Source organism: Myxocyprinus asiaticus, chromosome 5, assembly GCF_019703515.2.
Source record: "Myxocyprinus asiaticus isolate MX2 ecotype Aquarium Trade chromosome 5, UBuf_Myxa_2, whole genome shotgun sequence".
Lineage (NCBI taxonomy): Eukaryota > Metazoa > Chordata > Actinopteri > Cypriniformes > Catostomidae > Myxocyprinus > Myxocyprinus asiaticus.
In genome coordinates this window covers 15,654,617-15,676,853 of record NC_059348.1, presented here as the reverse complement: position 1 = coordinate 15,676,853, position 22,237 = coordinate 15,654,617, and the positions used below count along the sequence as shown (strand labels likewise).

Below are 22,237 nucleotides of genomic sequence, written 5' to 3'. Positions count from 1 at the left end.
GTTAGAGACTGACAGTCTCGGTCACCATTCACTTTCAAAATATGGAGAAAAAAACTATATTCACAGAAATTAAATGGTGACTCAGGCAAACAGTTTGTCTAATATCTACTTATTGTGTTGCATGGAAGAAAGAAAGTCATACGAATTTGGAACAACATGATAGTGAATGATGACTTTCCATTAAGTAATGGAATATAGGGTAGATAACGTCCATTATGTAATTTGTGAAATTAGCGAGTTACTCACTACTTGAGTACTCTTTTAATTGGATACTTTCTTACTCTTACACAAGTAATTATTTATGTTAGTACTTTTACTTCTACTTGAGTAATTATTGTTTTTTAAAGTAATTGTACTTTTACTTGAGTACAGTTTTTGACTACTCTACCCACCTTTGCACACACATACTGTATGGGCACTCATGCTTGGTGATCCTATTTAACACGCACGGTGTCACCCATGTTGTTTTCACAGTAAACAGTAGGTGGCGGTATGTGCCTAAGGTGCTATATCCACCAACAACTCAAAGAAGAAGTAAACAAACTTCTGGTAGCAGCTACTTGAGAAGTATTCCGACAAGTGGACCGAGATACAAGCGTTACTTGACATTTACTCGACAGGGGAAATCCAGAGAGGTTTTGATTCGTAGAAGCGTAACAGCAAAGTGTACACAAATATCTCCGCACAGCTGTTGCAGTTCGGGAAAAAAAAGACCATAACAACCAAAATGGTCTGATCACCGGACTGGAAAATAGTATGAGACTATAAATGCAATCCTTCGTCACAAACCAGCATACAGTGGCACTGTAGTTAGAAAGGATTCGGCAGATGTCCATATGGAGCCCATAACCAGCGACAACACTGAAGAAGGCAAGTCACCTCCATATATAAAATGTAGCTGCCTATATACAGTATATAACGATTAAGTACTAGTATATAGGTACAATAAGTGCTTTGTAACTCTGTTACGTTACTCTGCTTATAAGTAGGTAAGCATACTTGTAGGATAACGTTACAAACACATCTCCCCTCACAAAGCGAAAATAAACGATATCCATGTGTATCTCTTTCTGAACCATCTGTTGATTCTACAGTGCTCACAGACAGTGCTTTTGCCTGCGATGCCCCTTTGGCCTCCAGTAACCCTCACCGTCCAATCTTTCCTTCAGCTGGCTCGCCTGTGAGACCAGGTAATTATTTTATTTATTTTTATTAACATATATATATAACATGTAATACAGAGTTTTAAACACATATACAGGTGACATACGCCAGAAGACAGACAGATTTCAGAGTTTGAATTGTACAAGGTAACTCGGTTAGCTGGTTATGGTATATTATAGGTTATTATAATAAAGAAAGAAATAAAGGGCAGGAGAGAAAAGAAAAAAGAACAATAAAAATTATATGTTAAAAGTGTTAAGTATTTGATTTCATATATAAATATACATACTATATAAATACATACATACACCGATCAGCCACAACATTAAAACCACCTGCCTAATATTGTGTAGGTCCCCCTTGTGCCCCCAAAACAGCGCCAACACACATCTCAGAACAGCATTCTGAGATAGCATTCTTCTCACCACAATTGTACAGAGCGGTTATCTGAGTTACCGTAGACTTTGTCAGTTCAAACCAGTCTGGCCATTCTCTGTTGACCTCTCTCATCAACAAGGCGTTTCCATCCACAGAACTGTCACTCACTGGATGTTTTTTGTTTTAGGCACCATTCTGAGTAAATTCTAGAGACTGTTGTGTGTGAAAATCCAGGAGATCAGCAGTTACAGAAATACTCAAACCAGCCCGTCTGGCACCAACAATCATCCATGCGATTATCTAATCAGCCAGTCGTGTGACAGCAGTGCATAAAATAATGCAGATACGGGTCAGGAGCTTCAGTTAATCTTCAATTAGTGCCAGACAGGCTGGTTTGAGTATTTCTGTAACTGCTGATCTCCTGGGATTTTCACACACAGCAGTCTCTAGAATTTACTCAGAATGGTGCCAAAAACAAAAAACATCCAGTGAGCGGCAGTTCTGTGGACGGAAAATGCCTTGTTGATGAGAAAGGTCAACAGAGAATGGCCAGACTGGTTCAAACTGACAAAGTCTACGGTAACTCAGATAACCACTCTGTACAATTGTGGTGAGAAGGATATCATTTCAGAATGCTATTCAGAGAAGCGGGTTAGCGTTAATTTGGTACACAATATTAGGCAGATGGTTTTAATGTTATATATATTCCTACATAGGAAAGCAGATCAGAGCATATGTTTACACATCCCTTGTCATATATGAAAAATGATCATTATATATTTCATTATATATATATACTCACACATATACATACATACATACACCAATATCCTAAGATAATATGTGGAGGATGGTATTGGAGGATAGTAAAATTCGTTTTTTTAATTTTTTTTTATTCAGTACTGCCCTGAAGACAACAAGTACCTACATCCACAGGAGACAAAATGGTAGCTGAACCCACACAACCAATCACGCCCCAAAGCGTACACACCCACAGAGCCAGCTTTGGCACTCAGTACTCAGAGTGTTAGGAGAAAATTGAGGTGCTTCCCAACAGTGATTCACTGATGTGAGGGCCCAGCTCAGACACTCAGGGCAATTGAGGAACCTATACACACTAGGGATGTGGAACGACTAATTTCACTGATGTTTAAATGAAACTTTTGGAGTCGACTAATTTAAAAAAGAACCAACCTTCAGAAAACGAAAAAAAAAAAAAAAAATGGGTTCATGCGACCCATTTAAAATACTTGATCTATTCCAAATCTGACGCAAAATTCCACTCAAAAGGAGCATTTATCTGCGATATCTTGCATTAACATCATTGTACATTTAGAACATGACACGCATTCACCTTTAGCGAATACAGGTTTATTTATTTAAAACAATTGAACGAATAGTGCAGGACCAATAGCGAAACCCATATAGCCTATTCTAAACAGAATTCACCAAGTAAAATTTACTTAACATATTAAAACAGTCAGGACTTTGTTGAAAATAATTAACAGGTAAGCCAAATGTAAGAGAGAGAAATAATTAACAGGTAAGCCAAATGCATGAGAGAGAAAAACATTTGCCAAAAAGTCTCGCATTTCACGACGTGCAGTCGTGCATTAGCGATTGATCTAATATGACAGCTGTTCTGTAAAGAATGTTAACCAATAAGTTACGATGTAAAAAAAAATATAGGATAGAAAAAATAGGCCTGTGATGTAGCCAACAATAAACCTAATGTATTCTAAACATGACGTGCACACAGAATAAAAGTTAGTTTAACCTGTTAAGCAGTCGGCACCTTGTTGAAAATAGCCTTCTTAATCAGCAGATTAAAAATGGCATACCTAGCCTATAACAGTAATTTTCTAGGCTAATTACTCAAAAGCATACATTTTTTGATGAGCAAAATTAACACGTCAACATGGTCTGGTGAAAGACGAGACCTTACTCACCTGAGGTGACTATCCTGTGCTTGAAAAAGCCCGCTCGGTGGTAAAATAGCTTACAAGCACGTATAGATTTAAAGAAGACTCAAATGTGAAAACATCCGACTTTGAAGCCATTCGATTCCCACACCACCACCACCGAAGTGATTTCACAGCTACTTTCCTGAGTTTGCTTGTCTAGCGAGAGGACATTTTCCTGCTTGAGTGAGAGAAGGAAGAAGCACCCGCAGCCTGAGATGAAATGCAACTTTGTATCTGCTCCAGATAACATATTTTTTTTAAATAATATTTGTATTATTATTATTTAATGTATTTATTTATTTATATATATATATATATATATATATATATATATATATATATTATTTTTATTTATTTATTTTTATTTATTATTTTTTCTCCCCAATTTGGAATGCCCAATTCCCGATGCGCTCTAAGTCCTTGTGGTGGCGTAGTGCCTCGCCTCAATCCGGGTGGCGGAGGACGAATCTCAGTTGCCTCCACATCTGAGACCGTCAATCCGCGCATCTTATCACGTGGCTTGTTGAGCGCGTTACCGCGGAGACTTAATGCATGTGGAGGCTTCACGCTATTCTCCACGGCATCCACACAACTCGCCACACGTCCCACTGAGAGCAAGAAGCACATTATAGCGACCACGAGGAGGTTAACCCATTGTGACTCTACCCACCCTAGCAACCGGCTCAATTTGGTTCGAACTCGCGACTCCAGGTGTGGTAGTCAGCGTCTTTACTTGCTGAGCTACCCAGGCCCCCTAATATTTGTATTATTAATTATATTTAAAATGTGTAACATTAATATGACATTGATAATATTTAAGTGCAGCCTCTATAAAAATATAAAGCCAAAAGTAAATATGTAAAAATGTTGAACAGTTTAATGGGGAAAAATATTAACCGACTAGTAATTCCAGTGTCGACTAGCAGCATCGGCACCGTTTAGTCGACTAGTCTTGCACATCCTTAATACACACAAACACACCCATACACCAAAAAAAGGCAGCACCCGTCCAGCCCCATAAAGGTGATGCACCATGCCAAGGGCGCGCAAACCCCAAAGCAGGATGATCGGCAGAGATTATTATTTCATTATAAAACTAAAATTTAAAATAAAAAGTTTTTGAAATTGATGACTTGGACCAAATAATACAGAAAAGCAGCCAATAAGTGCCCAACATAGATGGGAACTCCTTCAATACTGTTTATAAAGCATCCGTGGGTGATACCTCAAGAAGTTGGTTGATAAAATGTCAAGAGTACATGTCTGCAAATTCTAGGCAAAGGGTGACTACTTTGAAGATGCTAAAATATAACACAGTTTTGATTTATTTTGGATTTTGTTTAGTCACAACATAATTCCCATAGTTTCATTTATGTTATTCCATAGTTTTAAGGACTTTACTATTATTCTAAAATGTGAAAAAAAAAAAAAATTATAATAAGAATGAGTAAGTGTTTCATTCATATATACATACATAACATATTTGAATAGAACAAAATAGAATTTTCACAATCATGTTGTGTAGGGCATCAATTCGCCATAGTAATATCAGTGTATTATATAATATACACAATTGTGTGGCATGGGGCTTTAATTCAGTTGGGGTTCACTGTGGTATTCATATTTAGAATTGAGAGGAGTGGAGTGAATAGTAGTGTAAATAAATGTATGTAGATTTTTAAGTGAAGCAGTTTGTCTCTCATTGGTTATGTGGTCTTTTAATAATTGTAGCCATTGTGTGATAGAGATTTGGTTTTTATTTTTCCAATTAATAAGAACAGTTTTCTTGGCAATAGTTAGAGACCAGGTAATTATAAACCCACACCCATTTTTTGGTCCTGTCGGTATCGTATTGGCACGCATTTAAATTCCAAAAATGTTGGGACAGTATGGAAAATTGCTAATAAAAACAAGAAGTGATTTGTACTTTTTATTCACCCTATGCTACATTGAAAGCACTACAACAACACGTTATTTGATGTTTTACCTTGTGAATCTTTTTTTATTTTTTTTTAAATGAACGGTTCAAATCACATTATTGCAGCTTGTTCCAAAAAAAGTTGGGACAGTCAAGTGTTTATCACTGTGTAACATCCACATTTCTTCTAATAACACTTATTAAGCATTTAAGCACTGAAGACACTGAAGTTTGTTAAGTTTAGCAAGCAAAATGTTTACCCATTCATCCATTATGCAGGGCTTCAGCTGCACAGTATTACAGGGCCTCAATTGCTGTATTGTGCACTTCATAATTAGCCACACATTCTCAATTGGAGACAGGTCAGGACTGCAGGTGGGCCAATCTAGCACCCACACTCTCTGCTTACACAGCCATGCACTTGTAATCCGGGCAGTATGTGGTTTGGCGTTGATAACGTGATATGGGTTCGGGAATACTTCGGTAAACCTTTGTCAGTCAACATCATTCGCCACTGCATTCTTACATGCAAATTATGGCCTTACTATGCAAAGCAGAAGCTATACATCAACACTGTCCAGAAGCACCGGCAACTTCTCTGGGCTCGGTCTCGGTAGAACAGTGGGATCATATTTTGTGGTCCGACGAGTCTACTTTATAAAAATATTTTTTGGGAAAAAAACAGCTGTTGTGTTCTCCGGCCTAAGAAGAAATAGACCATCCAAACTTTTATCAGCGTCAGGTCCAAAAGCCAGTGTCTGTTTGGGCCAGGGGTGTGTCAGTGCCCATGGCATGGGTAACTCGCACATCTGTGAGAGCACCATTAATGCAGAAAAATATGTAAACATTTTGGAGCAACATATACTGCCATCCCAACACAGTCTTTTCCAGGAACGTTCCTGCATTTTCCAGCAGGACAATGCCAAACCACATACTGCCCATATTACAAGTGCATGGCTGCAGTCCTGAGCTGTCTCCAATTGAGAATGTGTGGCACATTACAGTATGAAGTGCACAATAAGGCAATGAAGGCCCCATACAATTACACAGCTGACAACCTGAATAAGGGATGAATGGGGCAAAATTCCACTTGCTAAACTTAACAAGCTTGTTTCTTCAGAGCCCAAACGCTTAAGTGTTTTTAGAAGAAACTGTGATGTTACACAGTGGTAAACACTTGATTGTCCCAAATGTTTTGGAGTGTTCTGCAATCACCCGATTTGAAATTAGAGTATTTATAAAAATAAAATAAAAAAGAAGAAAAAAACAATTTATTCACAAGGTAAAACATCAAATCATGTGTTGTTGTTGTAGTGTTTTCAATATAGCACAGGGTGAATAGAATTTAATTTTTATTTTTAGTAGCATTTTCGATATCATCTGATACTTTTTCGGAATAGGGGTTGTACATGTTGAGTGATTAGCATGTATTTCTTTATGTCTTTGCCAGGAAAGAGGAAAAGAGGATGCACTTATGGCGCTTAAGAAAATTAGGAAGTTGGAGGAGGCTATGCAGTGAGAAGCCAATGCTGCTATGGAACGTTTTTTACAGATGATGGAGGAGCAAGAGTCAAGAGAGGCTGCAGCATGGGAAAGGGAGCTGGCAGAGCGTCGGGAAGAAGCTGCAGAGGCAAGGCGTTAGCAGAGCTTTCTGGACCTTTTTGCAAAGCTTGTGGAGGGGGGACAACCCCCCTGCCCACCCAACACTGGACTAAACCTGCTATTTAATAGTAAATAACATTAACAATTTTTTATTTCTGTGCATTTTGCATTTGTACATATCCTTGCACAAGATAATTCTATTATATTTTGTCTGTGATTGTTTCTGTTTTTCTATTGGTTATCCAATGTGTTTGAATAAAGATTTTATAGTAAACTGAAGACTTAAAAGAAGTACTCATGTTAGACTAAAAAAAAAGTAGGGTTTAAAAATGAGTTAAATTCATTCCAAAGTAATATTGTTTAAAATGTATTAATTTTGTTCATATAAAATGTATAGTTTTTAAGGGCAAACTCCTCATTAAAATTGCATCACATTTATTTGAAATATATGTACATTAAAGTTTACTCAGTTCAGTTTGGTGTCATACCAAGGAGATGCATAAATCTTATAAATAGTGAAGTCATGAAGGTATAGATCAATAGGTTTGCATTTTCTCAATAAAATAGATGTTTTTTACTACAATTAGCATAGTTGAACTATAGTTCAACTATGATATTCAAAGTAAGACCACAACAATAATGCAGGAAAACCCAAACTATGGTAGTAAAAATCATAATCATTCTGACACAAAAAATAAATAAATATTGTTAGTACAGTTTTACTAGAAACACCATGGTCAATTTGTGGTACAAGTATAGTTTAAAAACCATTGGTTTCACTATAGTAAACCTTTGTTTTTTATTTTTTAAACCATGGTACATGTACCACAAATTAACCATGGTGTTACTATAGTAAAAGTAACCATGGTTTGTTTTTTATTGGCAGAATGATTATAATTTTTGTTAGCATAATTTCCTGAATTATTACTACAGTTTTACCACAAATATCATGGTTTAAATATGGCTACTGTAGTAAAACCATAGGTTTACTAAACATAGTTTAACCATGATATTTGTAGTAAAGCTGTAGTAACCACAAAACAATATTACGATATTAAAACCATTTTTTAAATTAATGCTAGGGAAGGCAAAACTATTTTAGATAGGAATCAAAATGAAATTTAATATTTATTAATAAATGAACAATAACAAAGCTTTGTGTGTCGTGTCTAGTTAGTTGTCAGCAGTGGTCAGATAATGCATTAAGGCTGCACATACTCCCACTCCTCCAGTCTTTGCGCTAGGTGCCAGCGGCACATCCGGCTGGGCAAATGGGACTGATGCACCCCATTCCTCACTGCACTCCTCACTATTGCTATCACAGAGGTTATGAAGCACACAATTGGTAAACACCATGGACTTCACTCTCTCGAGGCTGCAGTCATTTCATTCTAGCAACCATCTCCATCTTCCCTGAAAGCATTTTCAACCACCTCCCTTCCCTTGCTGATCTTGAAGTTGTACAACAGTTGCCCTTCAGTCAGACGGCCATCGTAAGCCATCAAACTTGTTAGTGGATAGGCTGCATTTCAAAGGATGTAGTGGCTATCCTATCAACTACTGCCTGTAGTAAAATGGAGCTCCATCCATGGGTGCCAAAAAGGGGATCAGAATGTTCATTTCAACGGGCATTCAGAGAAATACCCATAGCTAGCTTAGCATATTTAAGGAACTATAAGGGATAGTTCACCCAAAAAATTAAAATTCTCTCATTGTTTACTCACACTCATGCCATCCCAGATGTGTATGACTTTCTTTCATCTGCAGAACACAAGTGAAGATTTTTAGAAGAATATTTCAGCTCTGTAGGTTCATATAATGTAAGTGAATGGTGACCAGAAGTTTAAAGCTCCAAAAAGAACATAAAGGCAACATAAAAGTAATACATATGACTCCAGTGGTTAAATCCATGCCTTCATAAGTGATATGATAGGTGTGGGAGAGAAACAGATAAACATTTAAGTCCTTTTTTACAGTAAATTCTCCTCCCTGCCCAGTAGGTGGTGATATGCATGAAGAATGTGAATAGCCATAAACAAAAGAAGATGGATGTAGAAGTGAAAGTGATTTTATTTATAATAAAAAAGGACTTAAATTTTGATCTGTTTCTCACCCATACCTATCATATCACTTCTAAAAAAACACTGGAGTCTTCTGGATATGCTCCCTTTATGTGCTTTTGGTAGCTTGCGGTTCCAATGAACTAGACTAAGCCTAGGCCCTTCAAAGCCCAGGTCCAGACCAAAACCAAAACCTAACCCCATGATCTGGAGGAATGAAAAATGCTGAAAACCAGACAAAATCTTCAGAGAAAGAAAGAGGTGGATGGGGTTAAATTAAACGCTCTGTATCCTCATGTACTAAAGCGCTTGCTGCCAAATCTTTTATGCACAAACAGTGGACAAGTATGATCAGTTGAAAAGTGGTCATCTCCATAACAGGCCAGTCCCGAAAGATGGTATACCATAGGGGTGCACCGATCGATTGTCCACCGATCGAAATCAGCCTGTATTCATCTTAAATCCGTAATTTGTCACAATGACCTTTTGATACTGACAACAGAACTATTCAAAACTGTTTCAAAACAAATAAATGTTAGTAATTTTAATGTAAATTTGGTAACACCTTATTAAAATGTTTAATTTCTTTAACATTAGGTAATGCATCAGGTATCATGAACAAACAATGAACAATATATTTTTAAAGAATTTATTAATCATAATGTTAGTTAATAAAATTACAGTTGTTTATTGTTAGTTCATATTAGTTCATAGTGCATTAATGTTAATTTATACAACTTTTGATTTAAAAAATGTATTAGTATATGTTGTAACTAACATTAAGTTCATTAGTTCATGTTAACTACAGTAATGTTGTTAAATAACGTTAACAAATAGAACCTTTTTGTAAAGTGTTACCGTAATTTTACTGTGTGGGGCACAATATAACTTGCAAAAGTGTGGCAAATCAAATCAAATCAAATCACTTTATTGTCACACAGCCATATACACAAGTGCAATGGTGTGTGAAATTCTTGGGTGCAGTTCCGATCAACATAGCAGTCATGACAGTGATGAGACATATACCAATTTACAATAACATCAAATTAACACAACACAATTTAAACATCTGTTATACACATAATTACACTCAACAATATACAAATAATAACATACACTGTACAGTATACAATACGCACTATATAGATACACATTATTCAATAAAAATAAAAATATATAAAAAAAAGTATATATAGTATATATAGAATGTACAGTATTGTAATGTATTGACATTCAGCTGTTGGTTGATAGTCAGTTGTTAAGAGAGAATATAATATAATAATAATATAATTTATGACAGTCCGGTGTGAGATAAAAGAGTAAGGGTAATAAAGTGCAGTGCTGATGTATTTTGATCGTGGGAGATCAAGAGTTCAAAAGTCTGACTGCTTGAGGGAAGAAGCTGTTATGAAGTCGGCTGGTGAGGGTCCTGATGCTGCGATACCGCCTACCTGATGGTAGCAGTGAGAACAGCCCATGGCTCGGGTGGCTGGAGTCTCTGATGATCCTCCGAGCTTTTTTCACACACCGCCTTGTATATATTTCCTGGAGGGAGGGAAGCTCACCTCCGATGATGTGTCTGGCAGTTCGCACCACCCTTTGCAGTGCATTGCGGTTGTGTGCGGTGCTATTGCCATACCAGGCGGAGATGCAGCCAGTCAGGATGCTCTCTACAGTGCAGGTGTAGAACCGTGTGAGGATGTGGCGGTTCATTCCAAACTTCCTCAGCCATCTCAGGAAGAAGAGGCACTGATGAGCCTTCTTCCCAACGACTTCATTGTGGACGGACCATGTGAGTTCCTCAGTGATGTGGACACCCAGGAACTTGAAGCTGCTGACTCTCTCCACTGGTGCTCCATTGATGGTGATAAGACTGTGTTCTCTGTCTTTTCTCCTGAAGTCCACCACAAGCTCCTTTGTCTTACTGACGTTGAGGGAGAGGTTGTGCTCCTGACGCCAGTGTGTCAGAGTGTGCACCTCCTCTCTGTAGGCTGTTTCATCATTGTCAGTGATCAGACCTACCACCGTCGTGTTATCAGCAAACTTAATGATGGCGTTGGAGCTATGTGTTGCCACACAGTCATGTGTGTACAAGGAATACAAGAGTGGGCTGAGAACACAGCCCTGTGGGGCTCCAGTGTTGAGGGTCAGTGAGGAGATGTTGCTGCCTATTCTAACCACCTGGCGTCTGCTTGACAGGAAGTCCAGGATCCAGCTGCACAGCGAGCTGTTTAAGCCCAGAGCCCGGAGTTTCTCATCTAGCTTGGAGGGCACTATGGTGTTGAATGCTGTGCTGTAGTCTACAAACAACATTCTCACATAAGTGTTCTTTTTTTCCTGGTGGGAGAGAGCAGTGTGTATTGTAGATGCAATGGCATCATCAGTGGAGCGGTTGTTGCGGTAAGCAAACTGCAGCGGGTCAAGAGAGAGAGGCAGCACAGAGCAGATGTAATCTCTGATTAGTCTCTCAAAACATTTGCTGATGATGGGGGTCAGAGCAACAGGACGCCAGTCATTTAAGCAAGTTATTTTTGATTGCTTTGGAACAGGCACTATGGTGGATGTTTTAAAGCATGTGGGGACTACAGACAAAGAGAGGGAAAGGTTGAAAATGTCCGTAAAAACACCAGCCAGCTGGTTCGCGCACGCTCTGATGACGCGGCCCGGAATGCCGTCTGGGCCCGCGGCTTTGCAGATATTCACCTGTCGGAAGGATCGGGTTACATCCGCTACAGAGACGGAGAGTGAACTAACCTCTGTAGCTTCAGCCGCGAGAGCTCTCTCCGCGAGGGCGGTGTTATTTCCCTCAAAACGCGCATAAAAAGTATTTAGCTCATCCGGGAGAGAGGCAGTGGTGTTCATGGCGGAGTTTTTGAAGGGGCACTTTGGTATTGGCTGATCTTAGTGTTAAAAAAATCGGAAATCGGTATCGGCTTAAAACTTCCTGATCGGTGCACCGCTAGTATACCATCATCTCAAACTTGTCCATTGATCTGTCATTTATTACAAACAGCCTCTGCAAGTCACTTCGCTGCATAATAGCCAAACCAGTAAAGGTTTAGTTACCCAAAAATAAAAATTCTCTCATCATTTACGCACCCTCATGCCATCCCAGATGTGTATGACTTTCTTCTGCTGAACACAAATTATGATTTTTAGAGGTATTTCTCGGCTCTTTAGGTCCATACAATGTAAGTGAATGGGTGCCAAAATTTTGAAGCTCCAAAATCCACATAAGCGCAAAATAAAAGTACTCCATACAACTCTGGTGGTTAAATCCATTTCTTCTGAAGCGATATGATGGGTGTGGGTGAGAAATGGGTCAATATTTAAGTCCTTTTTTTACTATAAATTCTACTCCCTGCTCAGTCAATCTCCACTTTCTCATTCTTCTTAACTTTTTTTTGGAGATTCACATCCTTCTTGCATATCACCCCATCATATCATATCACTTCTGAACACATGGATTTAACCACTGGAGTCTTATGGATTACTTTTATGCTCCCTTTATGTGGACTTTGGAGTTTCAAAATTTTGGCACCCATTCACTTGCATTGTATGGACCTAGTGACTTAATATTGATCTGTTTTTTACCCACACCTATCATATAACTTCTGCAGAGATTGATTTAACCATTGGAGTCATAAGGATTACTTTTATGATGCCTTTATATGTTTTTTGGAGCTTCAAATTTCTGGTCACCATCCACTTGCATTGTATGGACCTACAGAGCTGAAATATTCTTCTAAAAATCTTCATTTGTGTTTTGCAGAAAAAATAAAGTCATACACATCTGGGATGGCATCAGGGTGAGAAAATAATTTTCATTTTTGGGTGAAGTATTCCTTTAACCTACCTTTCTCCTCAGCCTGAAGCGATGCATTTCTCTCTGGGTTGTCATGAAATAAAACAGAGTTTTCACCTCTTCCTCTCTCTTGCTCTTTCAATTGATTGACTCAGGTTTTCACATCGTCTATCCAACTCCCATGATAATATATAAAACCAACGAAGTATCCACAGATTAACAAAAGTGCAGCTCCAATCCTGGCGTCCTCCATCGCATACAAAAACAATACAAAGGGAAATGTTCATTCAAATGTAGGCAACATTACCTCACTTAATACTTTGTTTCAATTGTGCAAACCATAAAATAACATAAAGCAAATATAAACAGGTGCCAGAGTACAAAAAACAATGAGGAAAGGTGCTACTTATATATCAGTATTATACTTCATAAAGATATTATAGCTTGATTGCCATCGTTGTTGTTGCCATTGTACAGCACGTGCAGAAACAACGTCAGAAGAAAAACAGTAGATTACGTCACTACGAGGTTTCTGTACTAGGTCCCAAAGTCTCTCTAGCAAGTCAGTCCACTGTCGGCTATCTTTGGAATGCTCTCAGAAGGCTATTTCCAGTCATGCCAGTGCAGATCCAAGCTACTTGAATGGAGAAAGACCAAAATCTCAAAAACGGCTGGTCAAGATTACGATCAAAGAACATATTTTAAATCAGCAATAAAATCTGACAATACTGGGATCATAAATTGTGATTCTTTACCTCATATTACACTAAAAACAAAATTTTTACAACTCGTGAAGCTATTGCGCATGCGTGTTCTAGAGTTGCTTGACAGGTGAATATCTGTATCTAAAAGGTGATTGGCTCCTAAAATTCAAGTTCAAGTCCCTATGCACATATTTCATTCCATAAAATTCACTATTTCATCAGCCATGATTAATTTAATCCATAAGTGAAAGTGTCCAATAACAAGACGGTTGCTGAGATTAAGCGAGTAGTATTCAGCTGGTCATGTGATTATAAAATGGCAGCACCCATGTGGGCGTCCCTGCCCCATGTAGAATAAAACAGCTTTTGTAAGGCTTCTGATACGACTGTCTTCATCTTATGTGAGTGCTCATGATTTTATACATATGTCTCAACATCACAATTAATTTCTTTAGGAGTAATATTTTTTATTGAGAAAAAACTTACTGACTGCACCTTTCAATTTAACATTGATTACTCTTGTGATTTCTGTAAAAATGACAAAGAAACAATTTTTCAATCTTTTTTCATTGCATACCTGCACAGATGTTTTGTACTGAAATTGAAAGTTTCTTTAAGAAGAAAGTAAATATAGTTTTACAGATGGGTGGAATTGACATAATGATATATTTTAACACGGTAGACAAAGCTTATTTTATAAAATTATTAATATCAATGGGGAAGTTCCATATACATAAAGTGGTCTAGCTCCAAACCTATTTATTTATTATTTTTCACTTTATAAATGACTTCAAACAATACTGTAGTGATTTGTATAAATGAAAAGGAAAAAAAAAAAACTATACGAGTATGGAGGACGAAACCTGCAAAAATAATAAATAAATAAATACATACTTATGCATAAAATAAATATATATATATATAATTACATGTGGGAGGAGATATACAAATAATTAAATACATAAATAAATAAATGCACCCATCAATGCAAAAATAATACAGTATTAAACAATTCAAATAATTCAACATTTCTTTAATCATTCATTTATTTCTGTATGTAGTTCCATATTTATTTTTCCTTCGTGCAACATGCTAATGAGAGGATGTCAACAGACGTCCAGGCATCACAGTCAGACTATCGAGTGATCATATGTCAAATGTAGCTGCTAACTGCCCTAAATCGTCTATGCATTTATCAACTCTGAATAGTACAATCAGCAGATAACTATTTTTTTTTTTTTTTTTTTTTTTTTACTGTGTCAGTGAGCCTTTGCAGGTCTTTGGCTATTAGTCTGACTTCGTCCACATTTTCTCTTTTTTAATGTCAAGTACAGCACTTGGTCACTCGATCAGCCAGTGTCATAAATTCCGCCTACTGATGTTTGATTGTCATCCTCTAATTAGCAAATTGCACGAAGGAAAAACAAATATGGAACTACATACATAAATGAATGAATGAATACAGAATTTATAAATATAGAATTAAAAACAAACAATTTTTTCATTCCTTTTGCCTTTTTGCATTTCCCCAACCATTTATATTCTGTATGTTTTATATTGTATTATTTTTGCATCGATAGGTGCATTTATTTACTTATACAGAATATCTCCTTGTACATTTATTTATTTATATATGTATTTATGCATGGATATGTGAATATATTTAATTATTTATTAATGTATTTTTGTATTTATTTAATTATCATTTTTACAGGTTTCGTCCTCCATATTGAAGCCTGTAACAATTGTTATTAAATAGCATATGAAATTGATACGTGGTACCTTTATCCTCTTTGTTTTTTATTTTATTTTATTTACTATGGCACCTGTTTATTTATTTATTGCTTTTTGTTATTTCATGGTTTGCATGATGGAGTACATTTGAAAGAACATTTCTCATTATAATGTTCTTTTATGCATCAATTAAAAAGAAAGAAAGAAAGAAAGAGAGAAAGAAAAAGGAGGGAAAAGTTTCTTCTGTTATGCAGTTCCCCCTAAAAGTTCTCCTTCCAGAAAGTCTTCATTCTATTTCTATTCACCAATCACCATATTCACTCAGATAATGTCTGAACTCCTCTGGTTTGTACCCTTTAAAGCACATTGATCTGGTGGTTAAACATAGGTCACCAGATCTAACAAAGCACAATTAAAGGTTAGTGAAATCTGTTAGCCCCCTTTATTTATAACCACGGGTCTCTAATGCTCATCAAATACTCTTTCCTGCTCAAAACTATTATGTCCCCTCTGCCCCACGAATGTAAAAATCCTACTATGGTGAAGGTGTACGTCATGAATATTAATTACGTAACGTGACGTTCGCCAAGAAGAGCCATACTTGGAAGCTGGGCGCTAGCCAGCTGGCGAATCAACGAACGCTACTACATTTAAGGTTTGGCTTATAAATATCAATATAGTTCTTGACTGGACGCTCAAGGAAGGTTACTAAGCATCGCCAGTGTGACCTTATTAATATTAACGAGCTAAGCCGTCGCCATAGTATGCTTTCCGCGAGCCGGCCACACTCTCATTCTCCGTTCATCGGCTGTCCTCAGCATCCCTTCGGTGATGATGGCGTGTATGGATGCTGCTGATGCGGCGGTGCCCGGGCCCTAAACGACCGGTGACCGGGAAACCCGAGAGACGTGGACGTGCGGGTTGTCCACTATGCACCTTTCCTTTAACAACCGGTTACCGGATTACTGCGGTATCTCGTGTCAGTCTCTTTGCTCGCGTGAAACCGAGGAATGAAGTGCTGCAACCATGATGCAAGGTAAAAATGCACTTTAGGCCCTGATTCAACGCTGTCTGTTGAAATCTATCTAGCGATATTATTTCATTGCATGTAAACGCATTGCATTCTCTACACGACTGTGCATGATACTCAAATGCAGCACGTCTGTCTCCTTGAAGGAGGTGAAGGATTATGTGTCTCTCACGATGTGTGGCCGGAGTGCATCTTGGCACTAGAGTTGTGAGTGTGTATTTACACCATTTACACACAAAAACGTCCTTATGGTATATTAAAATGGGGGTTTGAAGGGGTAAGATGTGCTAAGAGCCCCTGTGGAATAAGAATATGAGACTGCAAGTGAAATCTGTCATCTGGATGTTTGTGTGGATTCTGCTCAGTGGTCCAATGTCCCACCCTCATGATCTTGGGTCATTTCTTGTTTATTTTCCCATGTAATTTAAAGGGATGTTCAACCAAAAATGATTATTCTGTCATTATTTACTCACCCTCATGTCGCTCAAAACCTTTATGACACACACACACACACACACACACACACAAAAGTAAGTTCAAAAGAATTTTATGGCCGCTCTTTTTCACGTAATAAAAAGTAAATGTGTATTAGGGCTGTCAAGCTCCAAAATGATATATAAAAAAGACAAAAGTAGCAAAAGTGGCCCATACAACTATACTCTAATGGCACTTTTCCACCGCACGTTACGGGTCGACGCGACTCGACTCTGCTCGCTTTACTTTCCTGAGCTTGCTTTTCCACTGCAGTTTAGTGCCGCCTCAACGTGGGTGGGATTATAGGCTGATCGTCATAGTTGCACCGCCTCTACTGACGTGACATCATCTTAAATGTGACACAAACACACAACAAAGGAGCAATGGAGGATATCGAAGGAATGGTGTTCTTGATTCTCAGCATGTGGCTGTTTTTCACAGCAAGACAACAAACTTTGTTTCAAAAGAGGCTGACAGCAGCAAGACAAAATACCGGAAAAAAAACAGGAGAGTTTGGGAAATCATACACCAAAGCGCAGACAAGGACATCACTGTGTTAGCTCAAAGACGACACACGAGGGTAAGCTAACCTGCCATATAGCTTATAGATTCTCTCTGACCGATCAGTGATCTGCAGCGTTTTGACGTCACATTTAGTATCGGCTCGGCTCGCTTGGAACCTCGACCGAGGTGGTACTAAAAAAAGTATCCGGTACCAGGTACTATCCACAGTGTAAAACCCCCAAAAAGCGAGCAGAGTCGAGTCGAGCTGTACCGTGCAGTGGAAAAGCCCCATAAGTCTTCTGAAGCCAAACGATAGAATTTGGTGAGCAGCTGACCGAAATTTAAAGCTGAAATGTGTAATTTCTGCGTCACTACCATCACCAAATGGAATTGCAAAAATAATCACTGTTTTCAAACAGATTCCGGACTCCAAATTCCCCGATCTTCCTAAAACTGGCTTACTTATAGTTGTCTCTGCATATAAAGTTGGGACACGAGAAAGAAATTTAAAATTGAAAAATTTGGGGCTGTTGATGTAACACGTTATATAAATGTGATTAATTATATAAAAAAATTAACGTAATTAATCATGTCCCCGGACCATAATAAGGAATATTCCTACCATCGGAGTGCTTCAAGCTTGAAGTACCGCCTATTTTCAGCAGAGAGCAGTAAGCGAAACTCCAGCTGTTTAGACATCCCAGTGTTGCGCAGCTGTACAGACAACAAACCCCGCTCAGATTGCTAGTCACCAGCGACAGCACAAGATCAGAATGCGTTCTTGCATTCAAACACAGCTGGACGGAGCACAGTTCCGAATGCATGGATCTCCAGATGTGTTTTTCTAAGTTTCAAACTACGTTAAATTTGACACAGTGACCAAAAAAGGCTGTGTTAACGATGCGATGCAACCAAAGTGAAACGTTTCAAAAGCGTCCGTCTGATGCATGTGTACATTGACGCGTCCTTAGAAGAGCTTTGATAAGAAATCTATCTCTGAAATATTCAATTGCAAAATGGATTGCTGTATAGACTGTAGGCCAATGATTGGCCTATGTTCAATAATTATGGAAATAAAAAATATATTACTTTCTAAAGCCACTTTTTGTACTGACTTATCAATGCGTTACTCATTTGCCAAAATGATGTAATGCATTTTAATAATCTAAATACTTATAGTTATTTAATCATTATATATTGCAATCTTTTTTATTAAAGGGCCTATATTCGCAATTATTTATATATATGATTAATTCGATTAACAATTTGAATCAATTGACAGCCTTAAAAAAATTACATAATCTTTAAGTCATCATTATTCTCTGATAATGTTCACCTCTGCTGAAGCTCTGAAATGGACTACAACTGTCGCATGGGCAACAAAAACAGCACGTCGATGTCAAATGTTCTCGTTTGTCTCATTTTCAAATGTTGTTGGTGTCTACTGTATGACTTGGAATATAGCGCACAAGTGAAATGGACCACTTCTATTGCGCTTAACAGTCCCAGGCATCATTCACTTTAATTACATGGAAAATATCTCTCTGGATATTATTTGTGTGAGCTGTTCCTTTAGTCTAATCATAATGCACCATCCTTGTTTAATGGCATTTCAGCATTCAAGTAAGCAAGATGCAACCAATTTCATTTTCTTCGATAGGGCCTTTCCCACTGGTGGTACTAAAGCCCGTTTTAGGTACTTTTCCACGGGACTAATGCTTTTTGTCGCTTTTGCACCTAAGGAACTATAGTTCCTCTAAGCTGTTTTGGGGACCTTTTTTAGCTCTTACTCCAGGGTAGATACTTTTTGGGCATATAGGGACTGTGGGAGGTGCTGTAGCCTATGATTGGTCAGAAACCTGCGTTGAGAAAGGAGAGGAGCTTCCACAGCCACCATTAGTAAACAAACTAGCTGATAGCCTGCTCCTGAGAGGATTGCACTAATTTTACAATTCCGTTAACAGAAATAAAATATAACAAACAAAGTATCCAAAGAGAATCGCCTGTTTCACATGTGTGTATGTGTGACTTAATCGGGAGACACGCTTTGAGTTTTCATCGCATCTGTACTGTGTGACTTAACAGAAAATAAAGTGAATTCTGGATTACTGCAACGACTTTTTCCTGGGATGACAAATATAAATAATCAGATGTTTATCAAGAGTGGATAATTGAACTTTATTGTACACTAAACCGTCATTAGATCTTTTTTACATGAGGGAAGTATTGCATGCATGATACTGCGTGGTTTACTTGCATCAAGACTTCTTTAAGTAAATGAGTATTTCCATACAGTAATTTATGCTGAGTCATAAAAGCCTTTATTGTAAATGATCGTGTTGATAAATAGGTTTATAGTGCATTTTCAACATGTTGTCCACTGAGTTTAGCATGTGCTGCGTGGTTAAACAGCGCTTTCGCCGCCTCGTCTCATCTCTCACACCAGCTGCTGCAAGGTGCACCGCACGCACGGCTCACGAGCCCAGTTTAAACTGTAACCTGAAGACACAAGCTGCGTCTGAAATCTGGTAAATGCTGCCTTTGGAGGCTGTATAAGGATGAATGAAGGTAGGATGAAATAAGGTGCTTTTTAAACTGTTCAGAGAGTTTCATTCATTCAAAAACACTGTTGTTTAAACCATTAACTGATAAAGCAGCTGCCGACGTTTTCCGATGCAGCCATAGTTCGTATGAATGGCCCTAAACAAACAAAAGTGTAGCTCCGATCCTGGCATCCTCCGTCGGTATTGTTGATTTTGTGTTTTACACTAGCACAGTTCTCCCACACTGAGACCCCAAAGCGCTTCCGTATGCCACTCTGCCAACATCTCCAGGCTATAAATTATCATGCTTTGCCAGTTAATATCCACCATGATGCCAGTCCTTAGGGGTGCTTGTTTTTGCATAGACTGACAGATTGAGAATATATATATATATATATATATAAAAACATGAGCAATAGACATGCATTTTTCTTGTTATTGATATCCTTCTATTAGTGCAAGACAGCATGGTGTGGCATCATTGCAGATTTGGTCATCCAGGTCAAACTCGTTCTGTGAATCCAAGCACAGAGTTAATTTGTAGGTCTGGATGCAAAAAGAGGCCTTGGAAAAAAATGGTTTTGCATTTTTTAGTTGCAGATGTTGAAATATTTATATAAAACTTAACTCCCTTGGTGTCTGAACTCAGAAAGCATGTTATACTGATGTTTGTGTATTTCTTACTCTGCCATGTATTTAGCTATGCACTGAATTTATTACTTTGTATTTAATGTTTATTGAATGACATCTAGATTGATTGTCTCTGTATATTATTTATTTCTTACACTTGACTCTAAGGGATAATAATAAATATGAATTTTAACAGGATTGAAAAAGCGTACCCGAAAGGCCTTTGGGATACGGAAGAAAGAAAAGGACACTGACTCCACGTGAGTAAGAACAATTAGTGATGTGATCAAGGAAACCAGCTCTATTTACTGGATCTCTAAACAAAATACAATATTATTCACATTAACCATGTTACCACATGACAGATGAATTTGCCACTAAATACTGTTAGAGTTAGATTTGGTCACACAGTCTTTAGGGCTGTCAACAGCGTTAAGAAACTTAATGCGAATTTTCACTGAAATATTACCAAAATTTGAATTATTAGAATTTTGTATTATATTATTTGAAATTCGAATTATATTCCAATTTTAAAGACATTATTTCAGGTAGGGAAAAAAGACATCTGATTTTTAAACCTACGTTGTCTCTTACATCCACAAGAGAATGCAACATAAGCCAATCAGCATTGTGTTGTAGCGATTGTTTATTGCAAAGAACAAATCTGGCTGTTAACAAATATGCATAAAATGACAAAAGATTTAGCCAGTTCATATTCTCAAATATAAAGTAAATTTTTTTTTATTTTTTATTAAATACACTTGTATGTACATATCTAATGCTTATGCAGCGAGATGCTAATAAGAGCGCAGTGCATAGTCAAGAAGACACAACTGGCAAAAGACCTTCACCTCTGGGGGGCCGTTCACTCTGAACGTGTAAACGTGTTCGTCTTTTTCTACGTAAGCATGCACTAGACGGACATCTTAGACAGTTCCGCCGTATCTCGCTGTTTTTACAGTGTCACGTGCAGTCATGATGCATTTTCTTAGTTGCTGTGTCAGTTTAAAAGGAACCTTTAAAACTCGTCTTGAGACACCTGCTTTCTGTTTGCTTCGTTGCACTGCTTCTGTTTTAGCCCAAGAATGAAAGTCATCATCAGTGCTTGGCATACATGCAAAATTCTAATGCTCATTTTAGCATTTGAATGTGCATTTTTAGCTTAAATTTGACAAATATTCAAATTTTAAATTGAAAAGCCTTTTTGTTTACAGTCCATACTTGTCTAGTTTTAAGCATTTTTTATTTTTTTTCCCTGCTTTTTGTGACCCCATCTGAACAGACCTACGACCCATTTTTTAGGGTCCCACTATGTCATCTCCAGTAGATTGACTGATATATCGGTCAGGCCGATTAATCGGCTGATAGTTGGCTATTTTGCAATTATCCATGTCGGCCGACAAAGTGTTAACTTTTCCTTGTGTCAGTTCCAAAATCTACCAATAGATGTATCAATGGATAATCAACACTTCCTGTTTAAAATTGTTTTTTTTAATTTTGTTATTATTTTTTTTATGCAAATCTGACTAAATATTTCACTTTAGAAATTTTGTATACATCTGATTTGCTGTTGTTAACAGGGGCGGATATAGAAAGGTTTTTGTGGGGTGGCAACACTAAAGCAAGCTCCCATGCATAGTTCTTATGGATTAAGGTTCCAAGCTTCATTGCAACAAGTACTAGTTCATTAATTGGAGTCACTATCAAATTATAAATGTCCATGAATT

At 37.6% G+C, this 22,237-nt stretch overlaps 1 protein-coding gene, 1 long non-coding RNA gene and 1 other non-coding gene across 3 annotated transcripts in view; 2 read left to right on the top strand and 1 right to left on the bottom strand.

Annotated features, from left to right (window-relative positions):
• Nucleotides 1-1,092: 1,092 nt before the first annotated feature.
• Nucleotides 1,093-8,153, top strand: LOC127441680 (uncharacterized). The gene is made up of 3 exons (XR_007897353.1): nucleotides 1,093-1,190; nucleotides 2,443-2,489; nucleotides 6,875-8,153. It is a non-coding gene; the product is annotated as an uncharacterized LOC127441680 (long non-coding RNA).
• Nucleotides 8,154-9,431: 1,278 nt separating this feature from the next.
• On the bottom strand, nucleotides 9,432-9,495 carry LOC127441743 (small nucleolar RNA SNORD2). Its single transcript, XR_007897405.1, has one exon. It is a non-coding gene; the product is annotated as a small nucleolar RNA SNORD2 (small nucleolar RNA).
• A 6,643-nt stretch (nucleotides 9,496-16,138) lies between these two features.
• The window catches only part of LOC127441678 (SH3-containing GRB2-like protein 3-interacting protein 1), a 31,439-nt gene continuing 25,340 nt past the window's right edge, over nucleotides 16,139-22,237 (top strand). The window contains exons 1-2 of the mRNA XM_051699331.1: nucleotides 16,139-16,365; nucleotides 20,707-20,770. Coding sequence (XP_051555291.1) covers nucleotides 16,356-16,365; nucleotides 20,707-20,770 — 74 coding nt within the window. The 5' untranslated portion in view covers nucleotides 16,139-16,355. The remainder of the gene's footprint in view (nucleotides 16,366-20,706; nucleotides 20,771-22,237) is intronic.